Raw genomic sequence first — 14,954 nt, forward strand, 5'->3', positions numbered from 1 at the left:
TTTGATCGGAATTCTTCCCTTCCCAAAAAGAAAAGCTCTACTTTGTACTTTGTCCCCTCTGTGTTCAATAAAGAAACTTATCTATCTATCTAATTAAATAAATAACACGGGATCAATAAATTGTCAGCTGTTTCTGCTAGAAAATTCAATGCACAAAATTTGATACTTTTTTCTGGTATATTTTGATGGTTCATGATGCAAATGAAAGCTAAAATTTTGTCCTTTAACACAATGCCATTTTTACCCATGTCAACCAAATACTGCAAACAGAAAAAAATTAAATCTTAAAATAGGACAAAAATGTACTCTTTTTAAAAGTTGAAAAATTTTACCCCCCTTTCCAAAATCCCCCAAATTTTTACACCCACAATTAAAGATAACCGCCTCTAGCCCCTGCAGCAACACGAAAAGCCACCATTATTCAAACAGCGCAACCTGTCTAGCCCATAAAACTCAATTTTTCCCATATTCCTCACCATGGCAACCAAACAGTAGCCCTGAGTAACTTGCAACCCTCCTCACACCATTGCCCACCCCATTTTACCCCCCAGTGTAAATTTTGGTGACAATCCAATCCCATCCCAAAATTAGACAAATAACCAAGAAATCAAACAACTTTTTTGCATTTCAGCTTTATAGATATTGATGGTGATTATATATATATACACATATGTATATACACATTATATATATATATTTATATACACATATATATATATATATATATAAATTAATACAATATATCTGATAATATCTGTTATGATTGTGCGGTGGAGGTGGGTGGTAATAATTCACCTTTCTAAAAGACCTGTGGTGGGAATATTTAAACTTTTGTGGCTGTCAACGCTTTCCCTCAATAGATACAGACAGACGTACAGTGAGAGAGGTGGTGGGAGAAAGAGTGACAGAGAGATGGTGAAGGCGGAGAGGGAATGAGAGTGGAAGGTGTCAAACGTAGTTATAGAGAGAAAGTGAAGGGAAAGGAGGAAAGAGAGAGGTCAAGGAAGACAGGGTGATATCCGAAAGAGAGAAATGACAAACACTTGTCAAAGTCTGGGTTTTGTTGCTCTAGTAACCACAGCCTTTGAAATAGGGGTTTCTAACCTAGTCCAGTCGCTTCCTCGCCTCTTTTTACATGTCTCTGTAAATTTTGGCGCCAACCCGACCCCATCTACCGCCCCTTAAACTGTTCCCATCCCAAATGAGACAAACAACTTTTTCGCATTTCAGCTTTATAGATATTGGTAAAAGCTGAATTTACTTGTTGCATGGAAGTCAATGAATAAACAGGTTTCATATGATGAAAGTCCATATTAGGACAAGATTTTCAGGAGAGCACATCACTCCACTAGCATGAGAGATAGGTGTCTGCTGTTTGAAACATTATTTCAGTCACATGTGACTAAGCCTGATCTAGTCAAAGACTACCACAGAGGAATTTGGGAATATGCTTGAGGCTCTTAAAGCATCAACTTTTAGCAACAATCTCCAACTCTTGTGTGTTTATTACCTTACCAAGAGAGGGAGATTCACATTTGTAACTCCCAGAGACATCTCCTGTGAGGGTCACTGAAATAGTTAGCATTAGAGAGGTCCCCACATTTTCACACCTACACATACATATACGCACATGTCCAGACCACCAGCCCTCTTTCACACGCACATACATACTCTCTTATACACACACACACCTTCGTGTTGGGGGTCATCTTTACTTTGTTATCTCCCCTACTTCTTTGCTCTCTTGTGTGACCCTTCTGCCCGGCAGTCAGTCGCCATGATAGATCGTTAGCAATACACACATTTTTTTTTCTCTCCTTGTTTTTTCTGTGTCCCTTTCTGTAGAAGAGCGTAGGCTCGAAACGTAAAAGACTTTTTCTATTCCTGAGCGTTATACTAATACATCTGTTTGTTTTGTACACCACCTGTTTTTGTCGTAAACTCTCCATATATCTAACCAAAACTGGAGAGAGAGAGAGAGAGAATGAGGAGGAAGAGGGGAGAGAGAAGAAAGAAGTGATTCCATACTGAAAAGTGATATTCAATCAAGATGAGTTTAGCCAGAGTGACGAGCAAGAATCAAAGTACATTTCTCCAAAGTACAACAAAGAAAAACGGTATTTAACCGACCCCCGAGAGGATGAAAGGCAAAGTCGACCTTGGCAGAATTTGAACTCAGAACATAATGGCAGACGAAATTATTTCTTTACTACCCACAGAGAAGATAAACAAGGACAAACGGATTAAATTGATTATATCTACCTCAGTGTGTAACTGGTACTTATTTAATCAACCCTGAGAGGATGAAAGGCAAAGTCGACCTCGGTGGAATTAGAACGTAACGGCAGACAAAATACCTATTTCTTTACTACCCACAAGGGGTTAAACACAGAGAGGACAAACAAGGACAAACAAATGGATTAAGTCGATTATATCTACCTCAGTGCATAACTGGTACTTATTCAATCAACCCTGAGAGGATGAAAGGCAAAGTCGACCTCGGCAGAATTTGAACTCAGAACATAGCGGCAGACGAAATACTGCTAAGCATTTCGCCCAGCGTGCTGGCGTTTCTGCCAGCTCGCCGCCATAACCTAAGTAATACCACTAGCAGCACAACATTACTCCTAAGTTTTGGACCGTGATTAGATTCTTTCATTATTATGTCTCTTACTTAAATCTATGAATCATTTCAAGTGATCTGTCTCACATACTCCTGCATATTCCAATCTTTACCTCAAGAATAAGGTATGAGGCTATGCAAGAAAATGGACCATAAAATATGAGACTATGACATGGGGAATGTAGTGTAGGGTGGGATAGAATGGCAATGGAATCCTCGCATGCACACACACACACACACAGAAATCACTTCTACATAGTACTGCAGTAGGCATGTCTCACAACACCTGTTCAGGAGGAAAAAAAAAATAAGAAGAAAAATACAGAAATGAAAAAAAAAAGAAAAGCAAAAACAACTTTTGATAAAAGAACATAATTCAAAATGTGTACAGAAAGGAAAGATAGTAAAAGAAGAGGGGTACTGCTGCTGCCGCTGCTGCTTCCGCTGCTCATCTCAAATCAGCTTTGGATTTAGTAAAACTACCTTCATCTGAGTCTTTTGAGTTATGTTCAGAAATTCCTATTCTTTATCAAACTGAATTAGTGCAAAGGTGGAAAAATTAGTAGGGTACTCAACTTAAACCCTTTCCTTGATAAAATTATTTCTGCCTGAATTTCTGAGATGAGCTATTTTCATTATTATACAATTAAGACTAACCTTCAAATTTGGTTCTCAGTCGTGTTTAGACTTGTATTCTCTGCCCTTCTTCAGGTCCCTTGCTACATTAAGTTACATTCTTGGAATTTTGAACTGAAGTTTTGCTAAATGCATGAGGACAGATTGCTCAGTCTGCTGTTTATTGCCGGGGATATTTCATTAGTAATTCTAGTTGTGATGCCATTTACCCATTCTCTTGGAATCAGAGTAAATTAACTAACTCTGAACTGCAACATTTAACACTTTTACTGAATTTACATTCACTATCATTGTATTTATCAGCACTTTTGCCATTTTGAAATGTATCAAAAAAATCACCTTGTGTCTACTGCAACTGTATTATGGATGGGAAGCCAGGTGCCATGGGCTAGGAAATTTGTTAGGAACAATAACTGTTATCATCATCGTCCTCCTCATCATCATTTAATGCTTGTTGTCCATGCTGGCATAGATTAGATGATTTGACCGGGACTGGTCAGCCAAAGAGCTGCACCAGTCATCTAGTCATCTGTTTTGACTTGGTTTCTATGGCTGGATGCCTTTCTTAACACCAGCCACACTTTACAGGGTGTGCCAGGTGTTTTTCCTGTGTCACCAGCACAGGTGCTTTTCACACGTCACAGACACAGGTGCCTTTTACGTGTCACCAGCACTGGCAATGATCCTGTTTCACTTTAGCTTGACCTGTCATCTCAAGCACAGCAAATTGCCAGAAGTCTTGATCACTTGTCGTTGCTTCTGTGAGACTCAACAACCAAAAGATCACATTTCATTACCCCACCCCACATCTTCCTGGGTCTATCCCTTCTACAGGTTCTCTCCACATTTAGAGATTGGCACAAGATATTGAAAACAAGCCAAATTATCACAGTCTGTTAGCATAAACTTAGTAAAATTTGCTAATGGCAGGTTGGCATTTAGGTTGGGAGGTCATATAATCTCGTTATACTTCCATCTTCTTATCTCCTCAAAGACATACATCATCTCAAAAGAGTCCAGAAGCTGGCTACCCGCATGGTTCTTGGTCTCAAGCATTTGTCTTATGAAGAAAGGCTGAAGACGCTCGACCATTATTCTCTAGAAAAACGCCGATGCCGTGGTGATCTCATTCTTGCTCACAACATCATAAGCGGAAAGTGTAACCTCTCGAAAGAGCTGTTCTTCACTCCTGCTCCAGAGCATCGGCTGCGGGATCACTCCAAAAAGCTCTATCTGCAACGTTTTCATCTCAATCGAAGGAGAGGGGCTTTCTCCATCCGGGTTGTGGATCCGTGGAATAAGCTGCCGGACGAGATAGTGATGATGCCGACGACCGCTCGGTTCAAAGTCTCTCTTGACCAGAATTAGCCTGAACTCTTTGCATGAACACCACCCTGTACATAACTCCATGTCCCCCTACATGGCCTTGCTTTTGCTTTTTGAGCCAAAAAATTAATTTAAATTAACTATGCTCATAGGCTTCATGCTCTTTGTTATTTTCTCACACACGTGTGTGTGTGTGTGTGTATTTATTGTTGTTCATTGTTAATATTATCAATGTGTATATTAATATGCATAAAGAGGGGTACTTGGGAAGACATGAGACAAAGTAGTGAAGAATGACTTCTGGATGTTGAGCCTCGCAGAGATGACAAAGGACTCGGCACTTTGCAGCTGTAATTATAGGAGAGCAGAACTGGACATATTCCACCCAACTTTTGTGCTACCAGTTACCATTTTCCTTAGAACTAATTCCTTCTGTCACCTTATTTTTCAGCAATAGTTACTTTCTCCAATTCACCAACTTTAACCCAACATGTCATTCTACCAACCATCTTTGTCCATCACTTACTATTTCCATCCCTATGCACCTCTCACCACATCCCTGGCACTCTGCATCTCTCACTTCCTCTACACTCCACAATATCTGTGTTGCCACCTTTTTACCTCTTCAACTGATATTTACTATTGACCATGCCATCATCATGTTCACCATCCACAGCATCCACCTCTTTCCCCCATCTTTACTTACCCACTCACTCACTCTGTCCAATCCACTGTTTCATCATTTCTCTTAAATTCACCATCTCACTTTTTCCAGTTGGCATAGTCAGTCATGCAAGTCACCTACGGTAGGGCATCTGTTCCTATGTCTCTATCATATTTCTTTAATCTCTTCTTATCTGGCACAAAGCTACTTCTCTCAACGTAGACTCCAACTAAGTTGAGGCGTCTTGTCTTGCAAGTTTATTTGTGCTGGTGTCACAAAAAACACCTTGTACACTCTGTAGAGGGTTTGGTAATAGGAAAGACATCCAGCCATAGAAACGATACTAAAGCCTGGTACAGTCCCCTAGCTCACTGCTTTCAATTCAACCATTTCATACCAATAAATAATTTTTCTGTGTATTTTAACTAGCAAAAAATTATCTCTCATTCTATTTAGAAACTTCCTAACATTCACATTCTTCTTCTCTTTTATAAGAAATTCATCTAAGAATTGGGACAGCTTTAGGGGCTTCAATGATTGTGTGTGCCTGTCTCCCTGTTACTGCTGTCTGTCTCATTGGTCATTCATTCCAAATCTTCTTATCAGAAACAAGAACAATTTTCTAAGTAAGATATGATTTGCTCATTTTTTTTTTTTTTGTTTCTTCAGTAAATAAATATTTGAATTATTATTTGGTACAAAGGTGGGCGAGCTGGCAGAATCTTTAGAATTATCAGTCAAAATGCCAACTCATTTCTCATATTCTGACTTTGCTTCCACCCTTTCCGGGTTGATAAAATAGGTACCAGTTAAGAACTGGGGTCAATGTAACCAACTACCCAGCTACCACTGAAATTTCTGGCCTTCAGCCGAAATTTGATACCATTCTTATTTTATTCAATTAATGGATGATGATAATTTATCTTTCCCTCATTTCTGTCATTAAACTATGACCATGCTAAGGCACCGGCTTGACAAATTATAGTCAAATTAATCAATCCAGCACTTACATTCTTTAAAGCGTACAGGCTATCCACTATTAGTGGTCATTCCCCTAAATTTTGTATGTAAAAAATTTTTTTATCTTCGGATTTTTTAAAATATGCCAGGCCACTGGTTTTAATTGATTAATATCAATTTCTACCCTTATTTAATTATATATATATATATATATGTATATATATATATATATATATATATATATATATAATACATTTCTGTTGCATCTCTGTCAATTTTTAAGTTTTGTTTCAAACATAATCACTTCACACGAGTCAAATATCCAAACATATGTTGATGCCAACAGCTGTTTGCATCTTAGATATTTATTCCGTGTCTCACTTATCACAGATCAGGTAAACAGAAATAACTCTCATTGTATTTAATAATAATAATAATAATAATAATAATAATAATAATAATAATAGTGAGCAAATATAAAGATCTTGAAACAGAAATTGGATAAATGTGGAACCTCAAGACTAAATACCTGTTATCATAGATGCTCTAGGCATGATAGCAAAAGAGACTGATTGTTATCTATCTTAGATACAAGGAAATCAAAAAATGGAAGAAATTCAAAAAAATAGTGCTCATGGGAACTGCTCACATCCTATGAAAAATATTGTCTATGTAATTCCAAAAACATTTTAATCTGTAAACATTATCAAAAGTATTTTTAAATGTACATATTAGCACACACCTTTTATTGTTATCTTAAGATCACACTATCACCTTATCATCAAATTACTTTTAAAACAATTTTCTAATTTTCTTATATTTTGGCAGACATTCTCTGGGACAATACCCTGTGCAAAACCAAAAATATGGCACCCTAGTCATAATACCAACTTCAACATCTAACTTGTCTGTTGAGGTTTGTGAGTGAGACTTGGAGTCAACTTGTACAAATACAAAGCAAAAGTCAAACATATAATAATAATAATAATAATAATAATAATAATAATAATACCTGGGGGAGCATCATAGCCATGTGTTGAGAGGAATTCTTTGGGGTTTGAATAATTTACCTCTAGAAATAAGGGTGTTTCATTCATCATCATTAAACAAACCTTATTCAGGGACCTTTTGAGTGGGATGGGCTACTCAACCTGAAGAAAATTCTAACTGGGCCCCACTTGCAAGGGCATGTGCTGTTTATCTTGATATGAAATCACCATGTCATGCACATATGGTTGTGATGCGTGTGCCTGGTGTACCCTTATCAGACAGGCAGTCATGGTGGGTACTTTAAGCTTCATATATTTTTACCCCAGTGTCACTCTGAGGGCAGGCATTGGCTCTCAAGGCTTCTGATCTTAACTGGTTGAATGTGTTATCATGTACATGTCTTGTCTTGGAGTAAAAGATGGACTACAGCAAATATTCTGCTCAATACCACAGATTTACTTGTCCATAAGCAGTTGAGCATGTCCCTTGGTGGCATCTCTGATCAGGAGCAGAAGTAGTGGGGGAACATCATAGCTATGTGTTGAGAGGAATTCTTTGGGGCTTGAATAATTCACCTCTGGAAACATGAGTGTTTCATTTGACATCCTTAACCCTTTTTCAGGGGCTTTTTGAGTGGGATGGGCTACTCAACCTGAAGAAAATTCTAACTGGGCCCCACCTGCAAGGTCATGTAGCGTTTATCCTGATATGAAATCACCATGTCACACACACACAAGGTTGTGATGCACATGTACCCTTATCAGACTGGCAGTCATGATGGGTATGCTGGGCTTCATATATTTGTACCTTGGTGTCACTTTGATGGCATGTGCTGCTCCCTTAATAATAATGATAATAACAAGTACCAGACAATGGGTCTCATGGCTTTTGATCTTAACTGATTGTAAGTATAATCATGTACATGTTTTGTCTTGGTACAAAATATTCTGCTCAATACCACAGATTCGCTTGTCAGCATATCCCTTGATAGCTGGTGATATGTGCATCTCTGATCATGAGTGGTGGGGAGCATCACAGCCATGTGTTGAGAGGAATTTTTGTGGGTTTTGAATACTTCACCTTTGGAAACATGGGTGTTTCTCTTTTACTCTTTTACTTGTTTCAGTCATTTGACTGCGGCCATGCTGGAGCACCGCCTTTAGTCGAGGAAATCGACCCCGGGACTTATTCGTTGTAAGCCCAGTACCTATTCTATCAGTCTCTTTTGCCAAACCGCTAAGTGACGGGGACGTAAACACACCAGCATCGGTTGTCAAGCAATGCTAGGGGGACAAACACAGACACACAAACACATACATACATATATATATATACATATATACGACAGGTTTCTTTCAGTTTCCATCTACCAAATCCACTCACAAGGCATTGGTCAGCCCGGGGCTATAGCAGAAGACACTTGCCCAAGATGTCACGCAGTGGGACTGAATCCGGAACCATGTGGTTGGTTAGCAAGCTACTTACCACACAGCCACTCCTGCGACCCAAAGAAAATTCTAACTGGGCCCCATCTGCAAGGTCATGTGCTGTTTATCTTGATATAAGATCATCACGTCACACACGCAAGATTGTAATGTATGTGCCTGGTGTCACAATGGGTAGATTAAGCTTCATATATTTCTGTCATGATGGGTGTATTAGGCTTCATATATTTGTACCCTAGTGTTACTTTGATGGCATGCTCTGCTCTCTCACTCAATAATGATAATAATAATAATAATAATAATCCTGCATGAGTAAAAACAAGACTTGTTTAAAGGCGGATGAATATTCTTTATTATTACTGTTGATGGAGCCATTATCGCTTACGGCAGCAGTAATAATAATAATGAATATTCCAAGAACAAAAATAATAGAGAAGATCATCAGAGTAAATCTACCACAGAGGGAATAGGGTCCCTTTAGCCTTGGCTGGCAACCCCCTAGAGAAAGTGTCTCAAAAAAAAAAAAAACACTGGTGGTTGTGATGCCTCACCACCACAGCCCTCTTTATGCGTGTAATGCCAAATAAAAATCATCACAATTGCATTCATGAGACCCAAACCCTGAGTGAAGTGTTCCACACTGCAGCAGTTGGGACCCTGTCATTATCCAAATATTGCTACAAAGATAAGGAGAAAATAGACTGAAAATGACAATAGAATGCAATCCTACCAAAGTTGGATAGCGGAAAAGAAAATAATCTCTGGGCAGAGTATGCTCCCTAAAATGGAGCAAAGACTTCTAGTCCCCCAAAATTTAATCATGTAAAGGCAGTGGCTATCCTAGTTGGAACTGGAGATCTCCACATAGTGAAAGAGTGTGAATGTGACTATACTGAACATGAAGAACAAATAGCAGAACAAGAACAGGAATAAACAGAGAGACCAATAACTACTCATAAACGAAACAGTTGCCCAGATGGTGGTGAATTCTACTTTGTGGAGGGAAAGACTGTTACAGAGGAAGAAACTACATCTGAATGAAGTGTGAAATATTGAAAGAAAGGTGCTGCCAGCTCTGAACGGAATCTATATAAAGTAACGGAAATCAACACTGAAAACATAACAGATCTAAATTACCATATATACTGTGCAGCCAGTGAAAACAAATAGGAAGGGCTGCTAAGCCAGAACGGGTTGAGTTGGTGAATGCAGAGGAACAAGCTCTGACAGGAGACAGACAAGAATATGTCTTATCCCCGTGGCTGATCAGAGAGAAGGAAAGAAATCCAAGTTAGGAAATGAAAGATGGTCATGAGTAAACTTATAAACGCTAAGTAATACGTTTTGTGATGTGAAATTTTTTAGTTCGTAATGTATCTTCGGAGAGATAAGTATACAATTTATTTAAGAAATAATAATGTAATCTATATGATTATTGATTGATAAATATGGATTTTTAAGTTTTTTTAATTTATTAATGATAATTTAAATACGTGACTTTCATACACACTTCTCCTTCATTTATACAGTTATGCATATGTTTGTATATGTGCGAGTGTAGGTGTGTAATTAGTAGGATGTATATATATATATATATATATATATATATATACACACACACACACATATATATATATACACCAACGTGTATATAAGGATGAAGTTGCATGCACATATATATATATAAATACACCCACATGTGCGTGTGTGGATATGTGTGCATGTACGTATATATGTTTATGTGAGTGTGTACATATGTAGATGTTATGAATGCAGGAGGTTTATGTCTATCTATTGTGAGAATATGGTTGCATGTATTTTTTTATCTTTTTTCTACCTATTAGAGTGACTTCCCTTCTATTCAATGGTTTTTCATTAATATAGGATATAGAATATATATACATGTGTGCATATGCATATACAATATACATATATAATGTAGGATACAGAATATATATACATGTGTGCATATGTATACATATACACACCTCGCCTGGCACCAGTGCAGGTGGCACGTAAAAAGCACCCACTACACTCTCGGAGTGGTTGGCGTTAGGAAGGACATCCAGCTGTAGAAACACTGCCAGATAAGACCGGAGCCTGGTGCAGCCTTCTGGCTTCCCAGATCCCCGGTCGAACCGTCCAACCCATGCTAGCATGGAGAACGGACGTTAAACGATGATGATGATGATGATGAATACATGCATACACATATATATACAAATGCATATACACATACATGCACAAACATACATGTAGGTGCACACACTTACACACAGTCACTCACACATACAGGTAGATACGTAATTTTAAGGTGTTTCCATTATTTTGTCCAACACCTGTACACCTCGTCAAGTCTACACCTGCAGCCTCCACAGAATTCTTAACTGTCTCATCTTTCCCCTTCATTCATGTCTCCATCACCCATATTACAAGCTTAGTGACATTATGTGGGATCTTCCCTTCTTGTGCTGATGTCACAATAAAATGCATCCTGTGCACTTTGTAATAGGAAGGATATCCAGTCATGGACCCTAAGCCAAAAATAAAACATACGAGAATCAGTATCTGGGGACAGTGACACCCAATAAGAACTGACTTGGAACATGATCACTCATCTAACCCATGCCACCATGGGAAGCAAACATAGTGATGATGGTGATGTTAATGATTTTTCCTTTTCTAAACCATTACAATTTCAATTCATTAAAAATTATTTTCAGCTCGTTTCATTAATTATGGTAGCTAGCACTTTATTATTGTATGAGTGTGAGTTGAAAGAAATAGTAAAAAGATTCTGAATTCTGAGTTTAATCTTTATGATAAGAACTCATCTGAGACAATGTCCCATTTCAAATGTTCATTAAACCTTCCATCAATATAGTCATGTAAGAACCTTTTAAGTTATTTTCCAAACACCAGCTTTGTAATGGAAATGTTCGTGATTTTAGTAACCCCTTCAAAATTAATTTCAAAATTATTAAAAGTTTTTATCATAGATATCACGAAAGAGTTAAATCATACCAGAGTCAATTTTATCTCTTTAGAATTGATAAACTGAATACTGGTAAATACAGGGAAGAATTTGACAAACACTGGCTAAGACTGTAAAGCACCGAATTAAATAGGTTTAGTTTTATCATTTCCATTTCTGGGTTTGAGGACCAGGAATAATGATATAATAAGGGGTCTATTCAATTGATTGTCTCCCTCTTCTCTAAACGTTGGTACTTAGTTAAATCAAAACTGCAGTTAAAGAATGAAAAGAAATGGTAGCATTTTGGCTGGAATGCTTTTCACAATTTAGTTTCTGATTTTCATTCTGAGTTCAAATACCAACAGCTTTCCACCTGAAAGGTCTTCAATTCACCCTATCATTATATGGCTGTTCTTAAAGTCCCCTAATAAAGATACTTCAATTCTAAAAAGTAAATTAATTTTTTATATAAATAGATTATATGTAATTTGCAGTATGTTTTTCCTCTTCTTTTTTCCTTTTTTTTTTTTGGTGATCAGTATGCTGGGTTCAAAGATTCTCCGAAAATCCTATCTAGGAGAAGCTATGCATTATTTAAATTGCTAAAATGATAGACACAATATCATTATTACCAAAGTCAGATTAATATTAGTCACTGAGCTGTTTTCTTCTCATTGTACAAGTATTATTAACTAATTAGATTTTTCCCCTTTAAGTATGCTGAACTTTCCATGCATATGGCATCTCTGGTAATGTCAATTACCAGCAGACACAAAACACATTAAATGCATGAGAATTCCAACACTTATGCTGGTAAAGTTTGCAAGAGAATTAGTCCAGATACTAAGTTGGTAGTCCACACAGATCCGACAAAATGTCACTGTTGGCTCTGAAGTCCATTCTGTATTCGCTACGAGAGGAAGATTTGCCTCGTATTTAATGCCGTAAGAACCTGTGCTAAGCAATAGCTGAGTCCCAAGAAAAGCCTAGAATGTATCCTTATAAGTAGGCAAACTAAAAGAGCATTGCAAACTTAAGGGAGAGGCCCAGGAACACATCAAAATACTTGCAGGGGATTCGAACTCAAGGCTGAAGAAAATGTTAAAGTTATATTGAAAAAAAAAAAAAACAAACATGAAAAAAAAGAAATGAAAGGATAATGTTGGATTCATTTACATCAATTATTATCATCATTATCTTGATTAACTGTTAATTAAAGCCAATAGTTGTAAATCTATGTTAGCAAAGATTGTCACACATGATGTTGCCATCTCAACTAATAATTCAATTACACTTATTTTGTCATCTTTCTAAGTATTCCACACTTCATAAAAATGTTAATAAACAATAAATGCAATGCACCTAATTAGTAGAACTAAAATTTAGAATGCAATTAACCTTCTGCTGCACAAAGAATAGAAAAAATATATTGAATGAATCATATTTTTGTCAAATACAAAATATTATAAATCTCACTAACGAACCATTTAATCTGAATAAATGATAACTCTCTTACTCTCTCACACGTATACATGTATGGGCACACTATAGGTTTTTTATGGAGGAAAATATAAAACCTACAGGATTACCTCTCATATGGATGCATGTGTGTGTGTGTGATTCATTTCCATTCCTAAGAATATCTTGTTACGGCACAACACAATGGTTTGGCTGTGGCAGCAATGTTTGAACTCAAAAACTTGGATAGAGCAAAGTAGCTTAATTTTTTCATAGCCATATTCTTTGAAAGAGTGGAGGAGAAAATTCAGGGAAGCAAATAAAGTGGAAATAGAGGAACTTACCAGAAACATCCTGTCGTTGAGGTGCGTTGTCTTCGAAAGGTAATAAGGTATTTTTATGATCACCAGTAGCCGAATTGACACTGTTGAAGTTCAACAGGTCATCAGTGTTGTTCAGTAAATTGTCCTGGAGCTGCTGACTCTTCAGGTCAATGTTTTTGTTGGTCACAGACAAGTCAATAAGAGTTCCAATCTGGTCTTCGGAACTTCTAGCCAAACTATCACAGTCACTGGCCACAGTAATGCCAGAAAGTGGCTTGTTCAAATGAGAGATTGGAGATTGCTTTGGTGTTGTCGACCTATTTTACAAATTACAAAAAATAAATTTAAAAAAAGAACAATATATAAGATAAGAAATATTAAATTTCTAAATATCTCAGAGAGATATGAGTGTTGTTGGAATGATAGAGCTGTTGTAAACTGTCAACTTAACGTGACAGTCTAGTAAAGGGAATCACACCACTGCTATTTAGCCCTAGGAAGCATCGATGCATCCTGTCGGCCTTGACACATTTCCTGTGCCCTTATATTTATATTTATATTATATTCATAAAAATAAGGGCACAGGAAATGTGTCAAAGCCAACAGGAAGCGTTGATGCTTCCTAGGGCTAAACAGCGGTGGTGTGATTCCCTTTATGGGACTGTCACGTTAATATATAATAATTTCCAAATAATAACAATGATTTTGTAAAGAATCATTTCCTTGACAGGCACAAAGCTACGAATTTGTTGAAGAGTAAAAATCCCTTTGCAGAGTTCACTGATACTTGGGAGAATGAAAGGCAAAAATTGACACTAGAGCAATTTTACTTGTAACATGCATGCACTTGCCAAATAATTTCTGATCTGGAAGCCCATCCATCATTGATTTCAAGAGATTGTCATGATGTGAAGACTACTTTTAAAGACACTAGACTATGAAAAGTGAAGTCAGCAATTCAAAACTAATAGGAAATATACTATTAATGCAATTAGTACAGTTATCTTCTGCTTCCGTCAGCCACATTAACAATCATTTTGAGAGGGCATTACGTTTATCAAAACACCCTAGAACAGTAATGGAAAAGAACAAGGCAATAAAATAAAGGCTCTTATACAGGACCCTAAATGAAACCTCCCCAGTACTAGATAGGAAATATACATAGAAGGTAGTCATACCTCAATACTCACAGTTTATATATACACAGGTAGAGTTGTTAGTAGGCTGTTATGTGTGTGTAGGTAAATGGATATGTAAGTAAACACAAAGGTAGGTACGTAGATAATATGGACAGACAAGCACGCACACAAACACATACACAAATGAAGGCTGGAACACATGTCCATATACACAGACACACACTTCACACACATGGAGACACATATCTATACATAACAGACACATGTACATTGTCACCCAAACCCATTCACATAGACATACTCAAACATACACATACATGCATATACATACATGAGTATATACACATGAACACTGACACACGCACAAACAAAATGAACGCAGGGCTGTTCAGGCTGCAGGTCCCTTTTGTCAT

At 37.3% G+C, this 14,954-nt stretch overlaps 1 protein-coding gene across 1 annotated transcript in view; it reads right to left on the reverse strand.

The window, feature by feature from the left end:
- The window catches only part of LOC115222856 (serine-rich adhesin for platelets), a 29,988-nt gene extending 15,034 nt beyond the window's left edge, over positions 1-14,954 (reverse strand). The window contains exons 1-4 of the mRNA XM_036511767.1: positions 14,911-14,954; positions 13,424-13,719; positions 1,511-1,569; positions 167-260 (exon numbers count right to left, since the gene is read on the reverse strand). Coding sequence (XP_036367660.1) covers positions 167-260; positions 1,511-1,569; positions 13,424-13,719; positions 14,911-14,954 — 493 coding nt within the window. The remainder of the gene's footprint in view (positions 1-166; positions 261-1,510; positions 1,570-13,423; positions 13,720-14,910) is intronic.

Source organism: Octopus sinensis, linkage group LG21 (assembly GCF_006345805.1).
Source record: "Octopus sinensis linkage group LG21, ASM634580v1, whole genome shotgun sequence".
Taxonomy (NCBI): domain Eukaryota; kingdom Metazoa; phylum Mollusca; class Cephalopoda; order Octopoda; family Octopodidae; genus Octopus; species Octopus sinensis.